This window comes from Labrus bergylta, chromosome 21 (genome assembly GCF_963930695.1).
Source record: "Labrus bergylta chromosome 21, fLabBer1.1, whole genome shotgun sequence".
Lineage (NCBI taxonomy): Eukaryota > Metazoa > Chordata > Actinopteri > Labriformes > Labridae > Labrus > Labrus bergylta.
Genome location: NC_089215.1, coordinates 13,363,626 through 13,387,049, shown reverse-complemented (window position 1 = coordinate 13,387,049; position 23,424 = coordinate 13,363,626). Strand labels below are relative to the sequence as shown.

The 23,424-nt window shown below is 41.6% G+C and overlaps 1 protein-coding gene across 2 annotated transcripts in view; it reads right to left on the bottom strand.

Moving 5' to 3' along the window:
* Positions 1-21,978, bottom strand: part of LOC109988372 (rho GTPase-activating protein 23) — a 71,496-nt gene extending 49,518 nt beyond the window's left edge. Inside the window, exon 1 of one of the 2 annotated variants that reach the window (XM_065950084.1) lies at positions 21,570-21,978. In XM_065950084.1, the coding sequence (XP_065806156.1) occupies positions 21,570-21,578 (9 nt within the window). In that variant the 5' untranslated portion in view covers positions 21,579-21,978. Of the gene's footprint in view, positions 1-959; positions 1,236-21,569 lie in introns of those variants that run through there. The other variant, XM_065950083.1, reaches the window with a different exon arrangement.
* Between the last annotated feature and the right edge of the window lie 1,446 nt (positions 21,979-23,424).

Below are 23,424 nucleotides of genomic sequence, written 5' to 3'. Positions count from 1 at the left end.
AGAGAACAACGTGCTGAGTGATCAAAGTGATGAGATATGACGAGAAAAAACTGTCAGAGTCAATATGAGCTGTTCACTTCAACTTCCCGGCTCAATGTGGGAAGATATTTGAAGAATACTGGGTCATGTTTTTAATGAATCTTTCTGCAGAGAGAGACGACTAACGGCTACAATGCGCCGTCTGTCACTGACTCTGTATATGTGGGCTGGCATATGGAAATATGCATTCCAGCCAAATTTCTTATTGTCTCTCTGCCCACCCACCCGTACATCGTCCCTGCAGATGGAGGGGGGGGGAGTGTTAAACTGTCACAGCAAAAATATGTGCTGCATTCCTTGAAACCAGGGATAATTTATGCAGCTATTTGTGCTGCAGAATTACATTATCTGAAATTGTTCCAGCAAACTTGCAAGACACGAAATAGACTTTTCTCTCCATCTGCTCTCAATCACAACAGTGCGTTTGCATCACTTTTTAGTGGATTGACATTAAGTGGTTGAACAGCCTGCAGCATGCTCTTTTGTTTCAGGCTGCAGGGATTTGACAAGTTGCATAAGACAAGTGCAGGAGAGCATCTCCAAATGCAGCAGCCCGGACACTTCAGAGGGTGTGTTTCTGCAGGAGGGGATGCACACTGACACACAGTTAAATTATCATAACTGACTCTTTTCATGTGATGCAAACATAGACAATGAGGGCTGGATTAAAAGAAAAATACTACAAAATCACTTGTCTGAGTTCACAAAAGGTGTATGCATCATCTATATCACGGCGTATAGTAAGTAGTAAGGATTAGCATCTCGTGGATAGGCTTGTGTCAGTTTTTGAGGGGGAAATTTAATTTGACAAAGAGAGACTAAGCAGAGCAGCACAATAACAAACACAATACACAGAAATAAAACGGCCACGAGCGAAGGATGATCTAAAGAGTAGTTTAGTACATTCAGTCCGGACTTACTTCAGTGTCTGAGGAGTGAGGTGGGATTCCAACAAGGCAGAAAGTAACTCCATTCATGGGTTCACTTCGTCTGTTTCTGTTCAACCGAACAAAGAAACCGTTTCTAACTACTCCGCTGTCAACATTGTGTCCACAGCTCAGGTCCCGTCGTTCACAGCGGCTTCGCCACAGACTGAACGGTCCGCCTCTCCCTCTCTCCCTGGCGACGTCATTGTCCCGCTACGAGCAGCGTCATGACGTCATACTAACACACGCACACAAAAGGGCCGGAAGTTTGACTTCAGGAAAATATATTTTGAAAGGGGGTCTATGATTTTTATGGAAAAGCAAACATGCCTTTACCATTGGAGATTTTTTTTTTTTTTCACTTGTTTCACATGTAATGATAAAAAATAAATGGTGTGCTATTGTCAATGTGTTTTAATATTTAAATGTAATTTTCACAAGGACTAAGTTATTAGCTCAACTCCCTCTTTGAAGCATTTTTATTTTATTCATAAAGCTATTCTGAGTCTCTTGTATTAGTTACCAACAAAAGTCTGCGTCAATGATTTCATTTTATTCAATGGGTCTGTCAATTCAATTATTTTTATTATTTTATGTTGGTTTTTTTTACAACTTTTCTTGTACTTATGTCATTTTGTAAACTGGTATGTCTGACTGTTTGTACATTTACATATTTCAATAAATCAGAATACAACTGTAAACCAACTAGTTCACAGCAATCACACGTCGTCATCATCTAGAAAGTTCAGTGCTGCTGACCTTTCTAAAGTTTTTGTTGTTTTTAATTCTGGTACTCTTTTTTTAAAAAAATCTTTTTGTCCTTTCTCCAGTTTTTGTCTAATTTTATATTCCTGCTGTATCATTTATGAGCTTACATTTCTGAAAAAAGTATTTCTCTACATTTTGTATTTACTGTAGGCCTACCATAGCTGTTAACCTTTAAATAAACTGTACAATTACTTAGACTTACTTTTAACTCGTTCATATCGTCAACTCAACAGTCAGAGTTATTTCTGGCATTTGCACGGTCAGACTGCAAACAACTCATCCTCTTGTGTTATCAATCCACTCAAAACTTTGGTGGCTTATAGAAGATCTTTTGGATGAAAAGGAAGCATGTAAGTATAACGCAAACATTTTGTTCTTCTCATTTGTGCCTCCAACTAGGAAGAGGCCGTAAGCCTCATTTGACATGCATCACTCCACAACTTACGCTGTGCAGTCAACACTTTCAGAGCAGATTTGAGTGCTCTGTTCCTGAAGAAGAGATTTGCGAATGTGCAGCACCCCGATGTGCACACATGTGCAAGGGCCTGGTCAATGCTCCTTGGAGCTTTAATTATTTTTATCCACTAAATATTTAAAAAAAAATGCAATCAGTTTGTAATTGTATGTTTCCTGTGTTGGCTCAATTTTACCAATACAATGTGGAAGTTGAGTTCCAGGTCAGATGCTCCCCAGAATAAGTTCAAAGCTGCCCCTCACTAATTATATTATGCCCTCTCAACAGCTCAGCTAAACATAAGCTGGGTTTACAAAGACCATTATGGACTGGGTCTTCAGTGGTGTCCCCAACAACAGATGATCAGGCCACCCTCTCCCACGCTATCAAACATAACATGATCCTTTCTGTCCAAACAGAGGGTCCAACATATTTCTCTGATGAACACCACCAGGGGCTTTGCAGCTGTGCAGCTGAGGAAAAAAACTGTAGATAAGGTTTATGGGATATTTCATTCTTTTTTTCAAAAAGGACCAGGTCATCTGTCACCGACTGCAGAACCTCCATTAAACACTTCAGCCCAGGTTGACATCCATGGTTGAAAGATTTTTAATTTGTCACTAGAAATGTAATCGTAAAAATGACACTATGAATTGTTTTGTCTGCCTTACTGCAAGAATTTCAAACATAACGTGTAGCTTTTAGCTGTTTTCACACATGCACTGCTGAACATTTCTGGATCATTTAAGGACAGCCTGCCCCTGAAATCTTCCTGATTAGTTTTTTCAAACATGTCGCTCACAAGGTGAAGTTTTCTCTGTCTGTTGGTAGCGGTGGGTGGGAATAGAGTTGTACAAATGGTAAATGGACTTGAGCTTGTGTAGTGCTTTTCTAATTTTCTGACTGCTCAAAGCAATTCACACCTACACAATCATTCACTGATGACAGAGGCTGCTCTGTTAAGTGTCCATCAGAAGTCACTAATCCCATTTATACACCACCAACAAAGCAGTGGGAGTAACTTGGGGTGTCTTGCCCAAGGACACATCGGACATGTGGCTGCAGGAGCTGGGGATTGAACTCCTAACCTTCCGGTTGAGAGATGACTGACTCTACCAACTGAGCCAAACACTCTCACATCAAAACTTTTCGTATAATTTTCAGGAATTGTGGAATGTGGAAAAACACTTTGGGATTTAAGAGAACCTTAAGTACAAATAAGTACAATATACAGAACACATTTCATTCTAAGAAGGCAGGGTTGCATTTAAAGCTTTTGCCCAAGCTCCCATGAGTCCAAACTTTCTAATCATTCTTTATCATTTTCCTTCAGTTCCTCTAGATTGTCAACCTTCTGTTGGACCGCCCTCTTTTTACATAAACACATAGACTGTTTGTTGGATTATTTGCTCTTCAACGTTGATGTGTTTCATTACCGTTTGTCAGTCAGTCCGCTGTGTGTTGTGTTGTGGAGTGTAGTGGGAGAGCTGTCAGGCCTGAAGAAGAGTGTGTGTCATGGTCAGTGGAGCGAGAGATGAAGCCCCAGTGCGGCTGATGTTGGCGACAGTACCCTCAGGACAGAGGAGCGGGCATGCGCAAATAGCATATATATAGACACACACACACACACACACACACACACACACACACACACACACTCTCACACACACACACACACACACACACACACATACACACAGAAACAGCGAGTCATTATGTAATGGCAGGGCGCAGAATCAAAGGGTAAAAAGAGAAGACACACACACACACCCATGTGTCACAGCTACCAACACTGATCATCACTGGTTCAGTCGACGTCTGACAAACACAGACTACTGATGAAATTGCTTCCTTTACAAATAATGAAAACACACACACACACACACACACACACACACACACACACACACACTAAAGCCTTTTCAGGGAAGTTTGACGTGTACCTTTCATATCATAAGCACAGGATAACACACAGGATAAATGTATTATTGACTTCAATTTGTGTAACTTGCTTTGAGCTCCTCTGCTGACGTCACATGTGGGGATTTTGGATGCTCTTCCTGTCTGCGCTTGCTTTGAAAATGAAGATTTGTTTAATATTTTATCATGTTTTAATTTAGAGCGTCAGGATACAACTTAAAAATCCCCGAACCTCAGAATGTGAAGCTGTCTGGCTGCAAGAAGAACCCTGAAAAGGTTAACGCAGAGTTAAATTTTAGGATGACATTTTCTGAATAAAGCAGATTCTTGATGTCGATACAGTTATTGATTTCAGAGGGCAGAAAGTACGGAATCGTGGCTGACATTTAGTGATCTATCGAGCTGAAAAAAATAGGTTTTTTGTGCACCAATATTGCACCAATATGACAGAGCAAAGATAATCATAAGGCTGCTTTTTAGTCAAATGATATAATAATCATAATAATAATAATAATAATGTGTTAAACCCTATCTAATGCAGACCCCAATCTGCTCAGCTGGGATGCTCCGCTACATGTGCTGCACACTAAGAAGTTCCAGTGCACTTTTTGGGAAAATAAAATAAAAACCTAAATTTCACAGTGCATACAGTATGTCTTATCTAGATGAACTTCTGATTTCAAGTAAAACAATAGACCTGAATAGAGTAAACAAGCTGCCAATGCAGCAAGCTAAATGTACTTGATTACTTACTTAAATACAATATTGATCATATTTAGTCATTTGTACTCCTAACAAGCAATTTAGGCTGTATTTGTAGCCTTGAATATCGTGAAACAAAAAGTGAAACCCAAAAATAAAAATAAAACAAGTAAAAAATTCTAATATAGCCTTGGTGATAGTCCTATTACAACTCCAATGTTATTAATTTACCTCTAATGTTCTTGTTTTCCATCATGAGACACAAATACTAAAAACACTCTTTGAGGCTAACTGTTCTTTAATCACACATCTTTTTTTATTCCCTTTGTCTTTTCACTCTTCGATTGTTTTCAAATTGAACCCAAAGTGTGGATGAACAGATTGAAGATTAATTGAAAATTCAGTATGTGGTCTTCCATCAGAGGAGATTAGCAGCTGTGATGATGCCAAAACATCCTCAAACAAAGGGAACCCCCCCCCCCCCCCACCAAAAAAAAAAAAACAACACACCAAGAGTGACAGAGCAGAGCACAGCAGCTGTAACACCCCTGTGCTCCAGTAAAGACAAGGAGGGTTTAATCCAACACTGTGCTGGGGAGAGATGATTGTCGGGTGGGAGGAGGGTGACCTGTGTGTGTGTGTGTGTGTGTGTGTGTGTGTGTGTGTGTGTGTGTGTGTGTGTGTGTGTGTGTGTGTGTGTGGTACATGTGGTCACACTAATCTGGCCTTGTTTTGAGCAGGTTTCATTCAAACAGCAGGGGGTCAGTGGAGACCCAATATTCTCATCTGCCCATCATCTCCCCGTTACCCCCCCCCCCCCCCCCCCTTTCAAATACAACATACCAACATAGCATACAGGAATCGAAGCTGTCAGAAATACACAATTTCTGAACACTGGATAGTTTCAGTCCTAGATTGTATAATGAATGGACAACACTACAGTGGAAGAGTAGTGAAGCCAAAATATGTAGAGCGCCCCCTGCTAACTGGCTGGTTGTTTTGAGGTCGGTTCATGTTTTTACTAAAAACAAACCACACAAGAGTTCTATAAAAAAAAATGGATGGAGACCCGCTTTTTCAAGTGGTCTGGGTACAGTTGTTTGATGCACACCAGGGTTTGATTGACAGGCTTCACACCAGCACCAGCAAACGAATGCATGACAATGAAAAATAATAATATAAACACCCTCTTGTAGAGAAGAGATTCCTTTTTTTTGGAGTCAAAGTCTTCAAAAGACAAACATCTGTCTCTATTCTGGGGTGTTGTTGTGAACTGGCATAGCAACAGAATGGTGTTTGGTGTGTGTGTGTGTGTGTGTGTGTGTGTGTGTGTGTGTGTGTGTGTGTGTGTAGGGGGAGGGTGGGGGACACACCCATCTGTCTATTTAAAGCAGCATGGGGAGATTTCGCTAAATATCTAATCCATCTAATCCTTCCAACTGAACCTGCAGTGGTGCGCGCTGACCACTAGAGGGCGAGATGACTATTTGCTGCTGAACGGAGGCTCGTTTTAACTCACAGAGAGGATGAATGAGGCTGACCATGTCAGGGGGAATTTGTGCTCAAGTCCTGAATGAACAGGAAGTGCAGTGTGAGTAGATTTCATGTGTACACACTTTGCAGCATCAGTGGACTTCTTCTTCGTCTCTGCAGGGATGGGATGTCCTGCCATGATCACTTATGAACTGCTGATTGAATTAGAGTCCTGTAGCCTCAGAGAGAGGCTCTACTTTACAGAACTATCATGTTTCGACTGTGTCACTCGTCTGCAGCCAGAGCACTACCACACACACACACACACACACACACACACACACACACATACACACATCTCTGGACTTCATGTACTCTATGGAGTTTGATGCAAGTTTGACAGTTTGTGTCCAAACACTTTGACTCTTTTGTCTCTTTGGTGAATAAAACCTGAATAACAAAAGGCTTGAATGGAAACAGCTCGGTTTCTTAAACTAAGAATTCTGTGTGGAGTTCATAATAACAAAAAAATTACCCCCCAAAAAATTATTTTAAGTAGTTATTTAACATTTTGGAAACAACGCAAATTGAAACAGCACTGGTATCTTTTCCTGAAAGACTTCAAGCAGATGGCATCTCTTGGGAATAAATATTGTAAGTGTTATAATTGATTCCTGGAAGGACTTTTCCAGGAATGTTATGGGAATTTACAGTAATGTATAAGCACGGATCCTCTTTCTGGGAATTTAAAGCTGCACTAATCAATATCTCTGTATTAACAACAGGTCAAATGATCATGTGCATAAAGAGGTCACGACCACAGAGAGTTATCAACACATCTGCTGTTTTCTCCAGCTCTTATCAACATCTTTGCCTGCATTGTTTTATTTCTCAGTGTTCTCCTTACTCCTGGTAATCTCACTGTACTCCACCTGCTCAGCATCACACAGGTAAACAGAATTGGACGACTACTTCTGGATGCAGTTGAGCCTTTTTGCAGATATAGAAACATGCAGAGGCTCTTTAGGTCGGGTACAATCACTTCTATCTGAACCAGTTCTCTTGCCCGCTTCCATCGCTGCAACACCTGTTGGTTTGACCTGATAACTGCTCTCATATCTGGCAAACTGAGGGGCGTCCAAAACGGCCATGTAGGGGTGTCTTAAAACCGCCTACCTTCTCTGGTCCAAACAAATCCAGAGCATTCAGGAGCAGAATCTAAAGTTAGAAGGAGGACATACTGGCTGCTGCATTGTTGTCAGAGAAGCCAGCACTTCAACATAGCATGTTTCCTTAATGTCTGATCATAGAGTAAGGTCACTTCATCATTTCAGTCAGGAGATATCTTACTGATTGGTCCATTAGTAAAAAATACAAAAAGTGAAGAAATTCTCCATTTAATGGTAATTCCATGGGTCAAAATGAAAAGTTACTAAGAGCCTGAGTTACTTTTTCTTCACTGATGTACACCCGACCACGAGAGGAGCAGTGAGGTCCCCCCAGTTCAACCATTGAGAATATGTTTAATCCCTACAGAGGGCACATGTCAACCCTACATAGCATTACACAACAGCCTTAATCTGCTGGATTTAAAGCCTGCCACCAATCGCCACGCTCGCCAGCTCACGATCACATACACACACACACACACACGCAACTGACCTACACAGTTAACAGTCTTTATAATTGACAACAGCCGAGATACAGCCTCAGAGCGATGCATTTAAACCACCATAATGCCTGCTGAATGTTTTTCAAAACTCTTCAGCTGCTATTTTAAATCTTTTTTTTTGTGTACATTTGGGGTTTCCTGACTTCCTTATTAACTTGATTCACTTGATGACCTCTTTTTAATTTAACTGAGGCTGTTCCACAAATAGCTTTATTTTGTATATTAGCTATTTCTGCATATAAGAAGTGCATTTAGCCTCTGGGTCAAATCATAGTTTGTGTATACAAATGGACAACATGCCTCAGCCTCCTTCTGGTAAACAGGATGAAAACAGAACATCGCTGTGATGAACGCTGACATATTGCACATTTTTCACCAGAGTCTGCACAAGAGAGATCAGTTGGAAGAGCCGCTGTAATGATATCTTTTCGCTTCCGCTGACAAACAAACACATTTTTGTTGGTAGAGTCGGTTGTAACTGACCAGAAGGTCGAGGGTTCGATCCCCAACTCCTGCAGCCACATGTCCGATGTGTCTTTGGACAAGACACTAAACCCTGAATTGCTCCCGCTGCTTCATCTGCGGTATATGAATGTGTATGAATGGGATTAGTTACTTCTGATGGACTCTTTAAACAGCAACCTCTGCCATCAGTGTGTGAATGTGAAGGTGTGACCTGCGGTGTAAAAACGCTCTGAGTAGTCAAAAGACTATAAAAGCTATAAAAGCTCAAGTCCATTTACCATTTGACTCACAGATATAACATCAAGCATCCTTCAGGTGGGTTGAGTCCACATCTGAAGAGATCCTTGTGACGGTTTCAAGCAGACACTCACAGTTATTGAAAGTTCAACGACATTTTCTCTCGCCATTTTTGCTGTTTTCTGCTAATCCATCGCACACAGCATTGCAGTTGCTGCATTTGCCAACAGAGCTGTGCTCGACACCAAGTAAAAAACTCATTTATTAAGCTTTAAAAAATGCACTTGAAATAAAACAGAAATGTCAGTAAACCATACTCAATAACCAATAAGTACTCTGTGAAAAAGTAATTTAAAGTGTTCTTTATTCAGTGTTTAGCTCATGAAATGACACATTACTGTTTGCATTTGATCAAAAATATAAATATTTAAATATTTGTAAATATTGGCACAATGAGCTGCTGTCTCTTTCTCTCTCTATCTGTATGCTTTCCTATGGCGCCCCCACAAGAAATCCGTTCCCACAGTTAAGAAATCCATGCACATGGTTTATAGCGTTTATGTGGGAGGAAGGAGGAGGGGTTTACAGAAATGTCAGGTTGACGGAGGAGAGCATCAGACTTGCACAGTCGTGAGTTTGAAACAAGGTCTACTCCAGGTGACGATGTTGCACTGCTCACTAATACAATTGTTTGAGCCGCTTTAAATATGAGATGCGTCTTGTGACAGAAGCGAATTTCCTTATGAAATCTGGTCTAAAGTGGATTATCCGGCGTCCTCAAGTAGTCGGTGAAAAAAAGTTTTGAATGTCTTTAAACACGTAGTCGTCTTTAATCGTCTTATCAACGGGAAAACGCTCACTGGGTTAGATCATGGAGTACACGTGAGAGATCAGACAGGACACTTTTATTCTTTTCAGACATACTATAGTCTAACAAACACATACACACTCTCTTTAACACACACACACACACACACACACATGAGTAATATGTTCTGTGTGGAGGAGCCCCCTGGGGGATGCACTCTGGAGGAATCCTATTATCAGGTCAGAAGCACACACACACACACACACACACACACACACACACACACACACACACACACACACACACACACACACACACACACACACACACACACACACACACACCACAGAAATAAGGCTTTCATCGTTCTATTTCTGGCAGATACAGATGAATAAACTGGAGCAGAGCAGAAACACACACACACACACACCCACACACACACACCCACACACACACACTCGTACAAACACACGCACAAACTCTATCTCTAAAATATGCTCGCATCATTGCACAACCTGCACAGCCCTCATCCTGCTGAGTTGTGTGTCACAGCACAGATGGTACAATCAGCTGCTGAAGGTGTGAGTCATACAGATGGCAGCATGATGATGATGTCACACATGAGCCCAGCGAGGCGAACGATGACGTCAGAGTGGAGGAACATTTTCTAGAAATGTTCAGGCGTGCATGTGTGAAAACAACATGATTTAATCAAGCTTTCCTGCAAACAAAGAAGGACATCTAAGCAAATGCTGCTCGTGAAATCTTCCTGACTTGCTTAATGACACGTGTCCATCACAGCACAAAGTTTTACGTTTTATTTAGCCGCATTCTTCCTCGTCCTCTTCCGGCTTCCCCTTTTTGGAATGACCATTACAGATTACCGCCGCCTGCTGGCATGGAGAGCAATTGCCTCTCACGCGTTCGTCGCCACTCTTTGTCGTCTGCTTGGCCTTTAGACGGAAAGTGTGTGTGTGTGTGTGGGGGGGGGGGGGGGGGTCTTAGGAGGTAAGACATGACGTACAAAAGGACACAATGGAAATATTTGATCGTACAGTTGTGTTGTAAAAACATCATCAGCCCTCCACACACTCACTCTAAGTGAATATACTCTGCTGCATAAACACATCAGCCCTGTCTGACTTCATGCAGAAGATTTTCTAGGGGGAACTTTGGGTAAAGTTCTGGTGAAAAACGTATTTTAGGTATCAATGTTAGAGTGGAGAGGGATCCTACAGAGATACTGCTCTTTGTTAGAGTGAGTGAGATCCTTTTTCAACCAGAAACAAGTCACCATTTTAATCAAATCCACCAAACTATTGACAAAAACATTTCACTTTGCAGAACATGAGACTGACTGACATGAGAGAGGGACTTTCTTTCTGACGCCGTGATGTAGGCAGATGTCGATGAAACATATATATAACTGTGAAACAAACGCTGTCGATGCTCAGGGATTGTTTTCATCTCAGCGCCACATTCCTCGCTCATTAAATCAGCCGCACAGATTTCACTGTATTGTTCGGTGAAGTGTGTCTAAATGCATGAATTCTTCACCAAACAATGAAGAGCAGCTGCTGCAGAAATACAAGAACTGTGTGTGTGTGTGTGTGTGTGTGTGTGTGTGTGTGTGTGTGTGTGTGTGTGTGTGTGTGTGCGCGCGTGTGTGTGTGAGTATGCGTGCCAATGCTAATGAGAGGCAAGGAGTAACCCTTTTTCTCTTTCTCTTCATTCTTGTAACCTTTACCCAGGGTAAGTAAAGTCTGTCTTTTTATCCACAGCCTGATCGTTCTGTTTCTCAGATGTCAATGTTTTTGGATTAAACCAAAACAAATATGTATGAAGCAGTGATCTTTTGAGAAATATGGAAGCCCTAAGTAGACTTCCATCCGTACATTTAATTTACTCCATTTCCCCATGATAACAAATTATGTTCCTCAACTTATTAATCTTGTTTTCTCGTGATAACAACCACACACTTGGAACTCAAGCGTTGTCATCCTGAGATGACGATATGAATACGTTGAGTTCTCGTGGAAACAACCTATATTTAAGGTATTATCACAGGAAAACTGATTTAAAAACAAAAATAAATCATCTTTCCTTTAATATAACGAGAACTGCACTACTATTATCTTATTTAGCCTTGTATATATTAGTCTTTTTTGCTTATATTATGTTTATATTCAATGTTGTTCTTTTGTACATTGAGAGGACAGTTAACTTGTGTGTGTCTAAACAAACATTGTCAATAAAGCTGATTCTGATTCTGAGTCAATGTTTTTGTCTCTTATACTCGACTCTAAGGGTAGAGTTGGTCGTCTCTCCACCGGAAGGTCGAGGATTCGATCCCCAGCTCCTGCAGCAACATGTCCGATGTGTCTTTGGGCAAATCACTTAACCCCGAATCGCTCCCGCTGCTCTGTCGTTGAGACCAAACACTGGTCTCAACGGTTTGCTTATTCTTCTATTTCATATCTAAATCTCCCTTTAACATGATTTAAATAACTACCTCCACTGAAACTGCATTTCTTTTACCCCCCCCAAATTAAATTGCTTTAGTCTGAAGTCCAGTTTAAAGACTTTAAATCACATCCAGCTTGTGCAGACATTCTTCTGTGTGCAGCAGAAAATGAAAGAGCGTTCAAACCAGAAGCTTCTAATTACCGAGGAAAGAATGATCTGCACTCAAGCATCAGTGCAAGCCAGAGCAGCTGAGCTTTATAAAGCCGAGCCATGTATGCTATTTTAAAATTGAAAGTGAACAGAGTCAACCCTGTGACTTTTTTCTGACGCTGGGTTGTTCTGGTGGCACCGACACACACACGCACACACACACACACACACACACACACACACACACACACACACACACACACATGCTCACACACACACACACACACACACACACACACACACACAAATACCGTATGAAGTCAAATTCAAAGGGGAAGATCCTATTGTTGTTTTTCTGCTTGAAGATACGATTATATGGATAAGATAAAACCTATCGTCCTTTGCAAAATTAGAAATTAGAAATTTGCAAATTCTAAGCTTTCAGATAAAGTCAGAGCTAGCTTAGTCAGTAAATTGCTTTCAGAACTCAAAGTAACTGTGATGCTAGGCTACAAAATATCAACCATAAAGTGCATTCTGGAGCTAAATGCTAATATTAACCTTACTACATGCTGACAATTCAAACATTTACTGATTAAAAAAAATGTATGTTTACCACTTCAGATTAGCATGCTAACATTTTCAAAAGAATTCAGATTAGGTTTATGGGAATGTCATTACTTCGTCCAATAAATTAAAAGATGATGAGTGGATGTTTGATTCAAAGTAATGGCTTTATGATTGCTATACATTTAACTAATGCAATCATACTTTCACCAACATGTGTGTTTTTCAAACATGCTACTCAACACGCTCTCACAATAAACAGCCATCAAACAAGAATATCCGGCTTTGTGGTCATTTGGTTCCTGATCTGAATGTGATCGAGTTTGTTATCGAGTTCAAACTGCAGAAGCACAAACACTCTCCGGAGAAATGATGAAGTGAGACACAAAAGCATTGTGTACTATTCTTACATCCTGTAATCGACATCCCAGCAGCGAGCTGACTGTTATCAGCACGCAGCAGAGGAGAGGGGAGGGGGGATGGGGGAGGAAGGGGAGCGTGGAGGGGGTCGCTGACAAATTATAATGACAATTCACAAAATCCTGCACGCCTTTCAAATGTTTTTAAGTCACCCACAGATCTGTTTCATCATCTTTAGTTAGGCTCCCTTTGCACAGTGTCTGTAGCCGTCTGACAGGATACGCTGAAAATGTTTGTTGTGATCATAAACCTATTGGGCAAACATCGCCAGACTTGTCTTTCTATTCTTAGAAAACTATGGTGGCTGACAAGGACATAAACAATAAGATTGGCCCAAATCAGCTGATAGAAATGGACTGCAAATTCAGTAAGGATGTGAATTAAAAAAATCAAATGCATTTGATAGGTTCCTGAAGTCACACTGTGAAGCCAAAGTAAGTCAGACGCCCTATAGGAAATGTTGACTATCTTAAATTTCAATCTCTCGAGCAATAGCCAAAGAGATGGAGGTTAGGCGGGACTTGAAGCCTCATGGCAAACAGCTACATGTACTCATCTGTCAGTCTGTCAACTATACCATGCCCCTAATTATGAAAATGAATGCCAAGACAAGTTGCCGAAATGTCACCAAAACAACTTTAAAAAAACTCCCCTCCCAAAAAAGGTTTCCACCAGTTAAGTTATGAACTATATGAGAGCAAACACAGTTCTGAACCAGGCTGTAAACGTGTTTATATTTGCTGTTCAGTCTGCCGTTTCCAGGCTTGATATTGACGCCCCTGTGACGTTTCACCTTCAATCTGAATGTCACAGAGACGTACTGGGGGGGAAGAAGTTATCCCCACTCTCTAACATCTTCAGAGGTCGTAACAGAGGCGAGATGGGAGCAGCTGAGCTGAGTGTGTGTTTCTGAAACTCTGTTCTGATCGCTGTTCTGTACTTTCTGGCGCTTCTGCAACGTCGCAAGGGCGGCAGAGCTTTGTGACGCCGCTGTGGAGGAGTTGCACTAGTATATAGTTAAAGGGCTAGCTATTCCTTGGCTTCGCAGCATGACATGCTCCTTTGAGGAACTGCAGTTTTTTTTTTCAACATCGAAGGATCCTGCTTTGACATTGACCAAAAGCAACCATGTGGTGTTGAAGAATGGATCCACTGGAGTGCAAATAAAATTGCAGTTCATCAAATGTCCATTTTGACAGCATAAATAACATGATCTCATTTGGTCTGAATAGTTCATGAAAATCTGTTTTTCTGTGGTTGTCAGGTGATGTTAACATGCGTCATATAAAGAGAAATAATGAATAAGATGTGCTGGCTGCAGCTCCGCAGAGTCTTCAGGGGTACTCGCTACTTTCCTCTTTTTGCCCTCCAAGCCTCTGTCTCAGTCACGTGACTGAAAGCTATGAATTCATACAAAATCAACAGTCCAAACAGCCCACTGCAATTTCAACTCAACAAAAGTATTTCCAAACACAAGCTCCCCTCTGTCCAGCTTCCTTTTTGTCGTCTTTGTTTCCTTTGTCTCTCTGCCCGTCCCTCTGGCTGGATGAGTCTGTAAGGCCGCTGCTCTGAGTGTAATCCACATGTAAGGACACACACTGGACACACACTGGACACACACACTGGACACACACTGGACACACACTGGACACACACACTGGACACACACTGGACACACACACTGGACACACACTGGACACACACTGGGCTCAAACTGGACACACACTGGACACACACTGGACACACACTGGGCACACACTGGGCACACACTGGACACACACTGGACACACACTGGGCACACACTGGCCACTGGCCGCAGTGTAATTGAGAGAACATAAAAAGGAGAAGTCCTGGGAGACGCCTGGAGGCTTCAGACAGCCGCGCTGCTGAGCCGGACTCGGTACAGAGGACATGTCAGCTCAGTGTGAGTCAGTTCAGTGAGTCACACACTGAAGTTCATGTATGTTGACCGGACCTCACCAAAGCCTTTTCCAGTGTTTCACATAAAGCATGGGAAGTTAAATGATAAAGCTTTATCAGATTTATAAAGCAGGTATGATCATTTCCTGCCTTTCTACACGCAGTTTGTATGAATATCAGAAAACTGATACTGATGAGTTTTGGATCAATGGCAATCCTTAAAACTGTAGCACTTAATTAAACACAGAGAGGTCATCTTTTTCCTTTGAAGCATATATCTATTCCGTCTTTTGGGGTAATTTCAGTATTTCTAACCTATGTGGCTTCCACATGTGTAAGGAAAGGTTTACTAAAAGCTGCAGTATTATTAGTAGATGTCATTATAATGGCTGCAGGAGGCAAAGGCAGACTCACTACAGTATAGATGGCATTTTCACACATGCACAAAACTCCTGAAATCTTCCTGAATTGTTTTTAGGATGAACTGAAAATCTTCGTAATTTTTCACTCAGACTTTAGCCCGAATTGTTCCTAACAGCCCCCTAGTAAGATTTCTGTGTGAAGTCTCGTGAGCTGATGGGAAAACGCAGCAGGAAATATTCAGGAAAATTCACAGCAAGAGTGGTAGTGGGAGAGGCTGATGGCGTTTATATCCTGCGATCAGTGCGCGGCCATAGACATTGTGCACGCAACCAGTGCTATCTCTGTGCAGGTAATGAAAATGCTTCATTGTGTTCTGTTTACTAGATTTGTTTACCTCTCTTTTGTTGATATCCTGAATGTATCAAACTGCACCTAGCACTAATATACTCGGATATAAAAGGCATACAATTTCCTCATAGTATCAGTCTCAGTTGTTTCATCCGTATCTTCTGCGTGGTTCTTTTTAGGTCATGTCTTACCTCCCGAGACCCCCCCCCTCCCACACACACACACACACCGACACACACACACACACACACACACACACACACACACACACACACACACACACACACAATCCAACTAGATGTCGGAGGTAGACTAGCAACTCCTGTGTTCGGTATAGATTATACTTTTTATCAATGGAGTCTGGTCGAGTGGATGCAACATTTCTGTGTTCAAAGAAAGCATCTTGAATCAGACACTTTGAATAACAATGTGAGCCTGTCAGTGACAAAAACAAACACTTGGAGGATGTACTTTGATCATGCTTATTTGCCCCCAAGGATTATGGTAAGAAAGGAAGGATGTCTCTCTCTCTCTCTCTCTCTCTCTCTCTCTCTCTGCCGTCTTTGCAGCGTCTCTCACCGTCTCTCTCCCCCCTCCCCAACCAAAGCAGCTCTATAACGACGACGACGATCCAATAAAGTTTTACATTCGCAGCTTCTAGTTGACATGCAGGAGTAAATCACAACAGCTTTAAACAAACTTTGAGGTGGAAAATCAGCCGAATTCCTATTAACACAAAGACATATTTTCTCACTCTTGCAAGACAAACAAGTAACCTTCCTTTTAAACAATGTTCTATCCCTATAAGGGCCTTAACTCATATAAGTGGCAGTGCCTAGTCTGAGCCCATCTGGGGCTTGGCAAGCACGCTATACCAGAGGAAGACAACAGTTTTCCTGACAACATTTTCAACAACGCATCTCTGTGTGATCATGCCCAAACACAAATTACTCCAATTTAATGTATATCAAATTTTGTCTATGTATTTTGAAACCACCTCTGGTCAACATATATATGTCATTAAACGTTATGATTATGTTAAAGTCTACAGAGGCCCTGAATGGACATTCATCCATCATTTTATGTGACTCTGTTGTCCTGTGACAACGAGTGATTCTCAGTTCTTTTCTTGAGATCTTAACTCATTTATTTTGTTTTCTCAGGATGACAACGCTAGTTTTTCTGGGAGAAAAAGGCTGAAATCAGCTCGTCATCACAGAAAAACAAGATAAATCTGTGTCTGATAAGTTTGTGCCTAAATTGTCAATATTTCTGTGAATAATACCATTACTGTCATACTTATTGTACCTCTATTTATCCTGCTTTAGGCACATTTTTTATGAGGTTTACCGTGATCTACTGAATACTTTATCATACTTAATGTTTTTTGTATTTCTCTGATATTCGACGCTCATTTTGCATGAGCTTTTTCTCTCGGGATTATGAAGTTCAATCTCATTATCTGATCTTTAGTAAGTTAGGCTCACGACAAAACAAATAATTGCAGAAAAACGGAGTGAAATAAATGCATCACTGCATGGCTTCCTTAAACGTCTCCCCCAGTGATGAATATTTGAAAAGCCAAAAGTGCCAAACATGGTTTACACTGTAGTACAATTAAAGTCTTATCTTATTGTGGTATTAAAGTCTAGTTGGTCTATTCATTTAGTTTGACACGTTTGTTGGAAAGTTCTTCAGTCTGTCTCCTATTTGTTCCAGTAAATGTGTTAGTCTGTCCACAAGAGCAAGAGCAGGATATCCTGACATTACCCCCCCCCCACGCACACACACACACACACACACACACACACACACACACACACACACACGCACAACTTCCAAAAACACAATGCACCTTTCACACTGACTACATAGTTTCTCCATTATCCTGCGGGGCAGAACGAGTCACACACACTCAGAGAGCTGCCTTAAAGGAAACACTGCGCTCTATATTCACATAAAGACCCCCAATGCTCTCTTGTTCCCTCTGTCTGTCTGTCACCATCTATGAACGACTACACACTCTGTCTACTCTTAACCAACACACATGCAGAAATAACACACACTGAATAAACTGCATCACTCGGCTAAAAATACAGAGCCTTCCTTTCTCTGAGAGAGATGCCCTCTCCCTCACAGAGACAAGCCCAAAATACTCCACCCCTTATTTCACTGGCTTTTGTTGCACTTGGTGCTCCGCTCCTACACTGACAGCCACAATAACACGTTTTATTCTCTTCATAATAAATGTTTATCCGTCTGAGAAGCTCTTTTTCCTTTTCAACCCAAACTCTCTGTGTGTGTATTTTTAACAACAACTCCCTGTTTAAACTAAACAAAATGGTTTGAGCAAAAATGTTCCAGTTTTCAACCTTTGGAGAGAAGGGCTGTTACAAAACCAGAGTATTAAACTTTGATGTCATAGTAAAAATCAAATGATAAAAATATCAAGGCAACACAAATATAAGTCAGAACTACATTGCCAACGTATTTGAGCATTTCCTACATCGCCTTCTTTGCAATCTGTCTGTTTGTAAGAAATATATAACATCTTTGTGACACAATAAGGACTTGAGAAACGTCATTATATCCAGACATGTGAATGTGCTCTCTCTCTTTCGCTCGTGCCACCTTTTGGTCAATAAATTACTTTAGATTTTATGGGGTTTTTTAAAGCTTCTGTACTTTTTGATAACATTGATCATTAAAATAACAGGACTTGTATCGTTTTAACACAGGTCGTATTGCGTTTCAGCGATGCAGAGGCACGACACAGAGTCAGCCATGGAAAAACACACAGCGCTGCGCTCCCCTGCTGGCTCAGCTGATTCATGTCTCGCCTCTGTAACGCCTCTGTTACTAATTCTGAAGACAGTACAGGGGATCACGTCTTCCCTCCATGACACCTTCAACATTCAGATTGAAGGCAAAACGTCACACACCTGAAACGCCACTCTGAATAGGGCTAAAAGGTACAGGAACTTTTGGGGGTGTGGTCTGCAGTGATCAACACTTCTGATTGGTCTGCAGTATTTAATTTTGGCCCAACATTTTTAATATCTACAGCTGTCTCAGGACGCAGTGAAATGTAAAAAAAAAAAAAAAAAAAAAAAAGACGCTGCAGTTGTTATGTTAACAAGATATCCAAGATGGCAGGGTGTAGTGACAGTTTTTTTCCTAAAATCAATGCTACGTGTTATTGGAAGAACTCTCAGTATCAGCCTAAGATTGGAGAAGATGATTGCACCGGTTTCATGATATAAATGTCACCAATCCCACCTGCTTGCACTCCAACTTCATGCAGAAATTTTATCGGGTTTGGCAGGAATGATGGGGTAAAGTTGGGTGTGAACATTCAGCTGTCACACATGCAGCTCCCCCGGGAAACATTAAGACATTTTCAGGGGTTTTTGCCGTTGTACTCTACACTGTATGAAGTTTTTTCCTGGGACTAAATGTACCTTTTGTTTTGGGTGGAAACACGACTATTGAGTCGTCTTTATTGCCTATATGAAATGTTTGTCTCAGGTGTGGAAACTAGATTCTCCCAACACAGGGAGTAACCAATCAAACTGTCGGGATCAGCAGGGATGAGGGCCTCTTTAGAAACAAAGCAGGACTCAATAAAAAAAAATCAGTTCTCTCAGGAGCTTAAAGTTGGAACATTTTGGTCCCAAGCCGGGCTGGATTTACCCCCAGGGGGTCCCTGCATGGTGCAAAAATAAGCCATAACCCCCGTTCACCTCAGTGTGGGAAGCTGGTGTTTTACTGCTTTGTTCAAGGTTAATTTTAATACAGAAAATATGACAATCTCTTGTCATGTCACCACTTCCTGATTGACCGGCAGCTTAAATGACAATGTGTGGTGAAAACCCTGTCAAGTGGCCATGAGAGAGAGAGAGAGAGAGAGAGAGAGAGAGAGAGAGAGAGAGAGAGAGAGAGAGAAAGCACTGTTCATAATTGCCAGAATACAATTATAACGTTCTGGTACTCTAACGCCTGCAACTTTAAAGGGGACATATTATGAAAAATCCACGTTCACAGTGTTTTTGAACATATATTTGGGTAGCCTGAGTGTCTACAGACCCAATTTTTTTTTTAAATAAACCCATCCAGTCCTTTGTTTGTGGTCTGCATAAGTCTTATAACACAGAGAAAAATGTTCCATTGCTCCGTGATGTCACAGTGGGATTCTGGTAAACAAAAAAAAACCTCCCCTGGTGTCTCCACCCATGGACTCCACCCCCAGTTTAGAGCAAGACTTTCTCGCAAGTTCGCCATTTTTATTCTCACTAGCAAAGGTGTGATGTCTACCGGGGAAAATTAATTTAGAGACACACACACCAAAACGGAGCGTTCTGAGAGAGCTGGTTTATACAGGGTCACAAACCTCCTCTGGTGCTTGATTCATGTTATATTTTGACCAAAGCACAGCACAGATGTTTCATTTAGACCACAGGGGACTGTTTGAAAAGGTGGAGAAGGGGGATAATATGTCCTCTTTAAGTACTTCAGAACTTCTAGTTTTGTTGTAGAGGTTTTGAAACAGGGATATTGTTTTTGTTTTAAATAAAAATTAAAAACATTTCACAGTGTAATAATGTTGTCAAGATTTGTGATACCGCAACACTCATTAAAACACAGTATATTTGAGGCGTTTGTGGCCTAGTGGTTGGTATGCGTGCCCCCTGTGCGGAAACTGCAGCCCAGGTTCGAATGTGGCTCCTTTCCCGCATGACATTCCCCTCTCTCTCTCTCTCTCTCTCTCTCTCTCTCTCTCTCTCTCTCCCTGATTCTTGACTGTATCCACTGTCCTGTCTCTAGGCTAATAAATCTTTGAATACTCCAGTGTTTTGAACAAAAACAACCGACAACCTTCAGTCATTCTGCGGCAGGTGAAAGACACAGCAGTCAAAGTCCATTCCAATTCACTGGGTGGGAAATACTGACATTTTTGAAGTCCTTTTGGCGTCAAATAAAGATGCTAAAGCTAAGTTTATGTCTCTTACAAGCTGACAGAGAGCAGAGGAGGTGACATTGTCTAAATATCACTTATACACTGGAGATGTTTCAGCGTGCAAAAGTTTGCTTCTAATGTTTGGTAATAAAGAACAAGACACGTCTTAATTTGAGATGCTTCTATTTGCATTAATATTTCTAAATGGTTTGATTTCCACGAGTATTGAATTGTGACACGTTTTAGCACGCTTTAAGGCTCTTTTCATACAGCGTTTGTTGTGCTTTTGAAATTCATCATGAAATATTAATCAAAGAAAGTGCCACACAGGCCGGCCTCTGGGTTCGGTGCCCCTGAGGGAACCTTCATCCTGAGAGCTTTTGCACATTTCACCAAACTGGTAATCCAGCCGTGCATCCATGTATGTTTTGTTACATAATTTCTGAGCAATGATGTAATATCTAAAATGTAAGTACTCGTCTTTTAGCATGGATTACAGTCCCAAATAAGAATGACAAATCAAATTAAAAGCACATCACTCCTACATGATGCATATTTACAGACGTTAAGACAACAGCTAAACAGGTCTGATGTGGGAACATCTTTGGTGGTATAATAACAATTTTGCTGTCTGCTGTTACTGCACTCCCTTTTCAGTTTTTCAGAATTTAAGTCTAGTAAGTCACAAAACTTCTTCGTCTTGGTGTTTACACTCAGTCACACACTGAAAAAATTAAATCAACATAATTCATGAGGCGTTAAAAGAAAGGAGACAAAGGGAGGAAAGAGAAGATCTTTGGTCCCAAAAGGTGTGATGCATTTAAAGTAACTATCTTTCAAGCTTGTGCATGCTTTCAAATACACCCTCATTCTTGCATGTGTGTGTGTGTGTGTGTGTGTTGCTGTCTCCTCACCTGGGCCATGGTCTTCAGCAGGACTTTAGCTGGATCCTGGTCCTCAGCATGGCTTGTGAAACCTCAGGTTGTTTCTCAGTAGACGATGTTTGGGTTCTGCTGATGGGAGAAGTTCACTTCACACACACCTCCTCCTCCTCTTCTGTGACAGCACCGTCCTCCGAAGCTCTCGCTCTTGGAAATACCGTGCTCCTCCTCTTCTTATTCTTCCCCTCTTTCCCTGGATACTGCCTGCCTCCTCTCCTCTAAATATGTCTGAGGGAGCTTGTACCCCCTTTACTCCCGTCCTCCACGCGTCTGTCCTCCCTGCTTCAGGATCTCGTCGGTTGTAATCTGGGCTCACACACACACACACACACACACACACACACACTCTCTGCCTCTCCTTTTCCTCCTGCTCTCGCTTGCTCTCCTCTCAGCTGCTCCCCCTCCTCCACCTTCCTTTTAAAACCCTCCTGCTTTTTCCCTCCCTCACTGTACACGGCATTAGTGAGAGACATGCAGAGGGGAGGGGGGAGGAATCAGAGGGATTGAGTGTGTGTGTGTGTCTGTGTGTGTGTGTGTGTGTATGTGTGTACCATGTGTCCTGACGGTGTAGTAGGATTCCCCCAGCAGCTGTCGCACTCATTCCTCCACAGTGCTTCACTATAAGCTTCATACACTTCCATTGATGTCCTGTGTTGTTAAACTATTAATGGAGCAGGGATATATAAAGTAGTCATTCCTGTATACAAATATATAAGAAATAAAACATAGAGCCATTTATTGACATGAAGTGCAGGTCCCACCCTGACGAGGCGAGGGAATACAAATTGAAGATTTGGGAACAAGAACAGACAAAATTAAAGGTCACATATTATCCTCCTCCTCTTCAACCAGTGTAAATAAGTCTCAGAGCTCCTCAAAACATGTGTGTGAAGTTTCTTGTTCTAAATCCACTCTGATCCTGCATTTGATCATGCCTATAAACCCCTCTATTTCAGCCCTGCTCAGAACAGGCTGTTTCTGTGTCTGTACCTTTAAATGTAAATGAGCTGTGTTTGACCACGCCCCCTCTCTGGAAGGGCTTAGGTGTACTCTGGCTTTCTCGCTCCATGCCCTATTGTTTACGGTGAGAAGGCAGAACAAACACCTATCTGTGGGAATGTCACCCACCTGAGGGAGGGGTTACTTTCCCGTAAATTCACAGACTGGGACCCCAATATTAAAAAAAGGGCTTGTAATGACCATGACTGGGCGACAGGGCGGAAATATGTTGTTATATTTCTATCAGATAGCAACCTCTGGTGTCAAAACATGAAGCCAATGTAGAAGTGCAAAAAAAACTGCATTTCCTTGAGTGCCCACTTGAAGCTTGCTGCAAAAGTCCTCAAGGTCACATACAGACCCGTGTTAAAATGTTAACCTTTGTGGAAATAAACATGTTTGCAGCCTGGTACAAAAAAGGAATTTGGTCTGAACTGGCATATTGGATTTGATTTGTGTGTAAGGGTTATGCAGAATAAGATCAGACTGATCTAACTGACAGGTGGGCACATTGTAGCTGTTTGTCAGGAAGCTTAAGACCCGCCTCAGCTCCACCTCTCTGTCTCTTACTCGGTTGACTAAAGTATGGTTGAGACTGCATTTTCAATATGGTGACTGCCATCGTTGGGGAGGTTTTAAAACTGCACAGACCTACAAGATGAGACTTCTTTCAATCTGTTGTTGAGACATGCTACACGCTGAACTACACACGTGCACAAACAACATCGAATGGACATGCACTAACAGAGAGATGTCAGAGTTAAGGGGTGAAGGGTTAAAAGAGTGCCCAAGCAGTTTGGAGTACGGTGCCTTGCTCCAGGGCACCTCC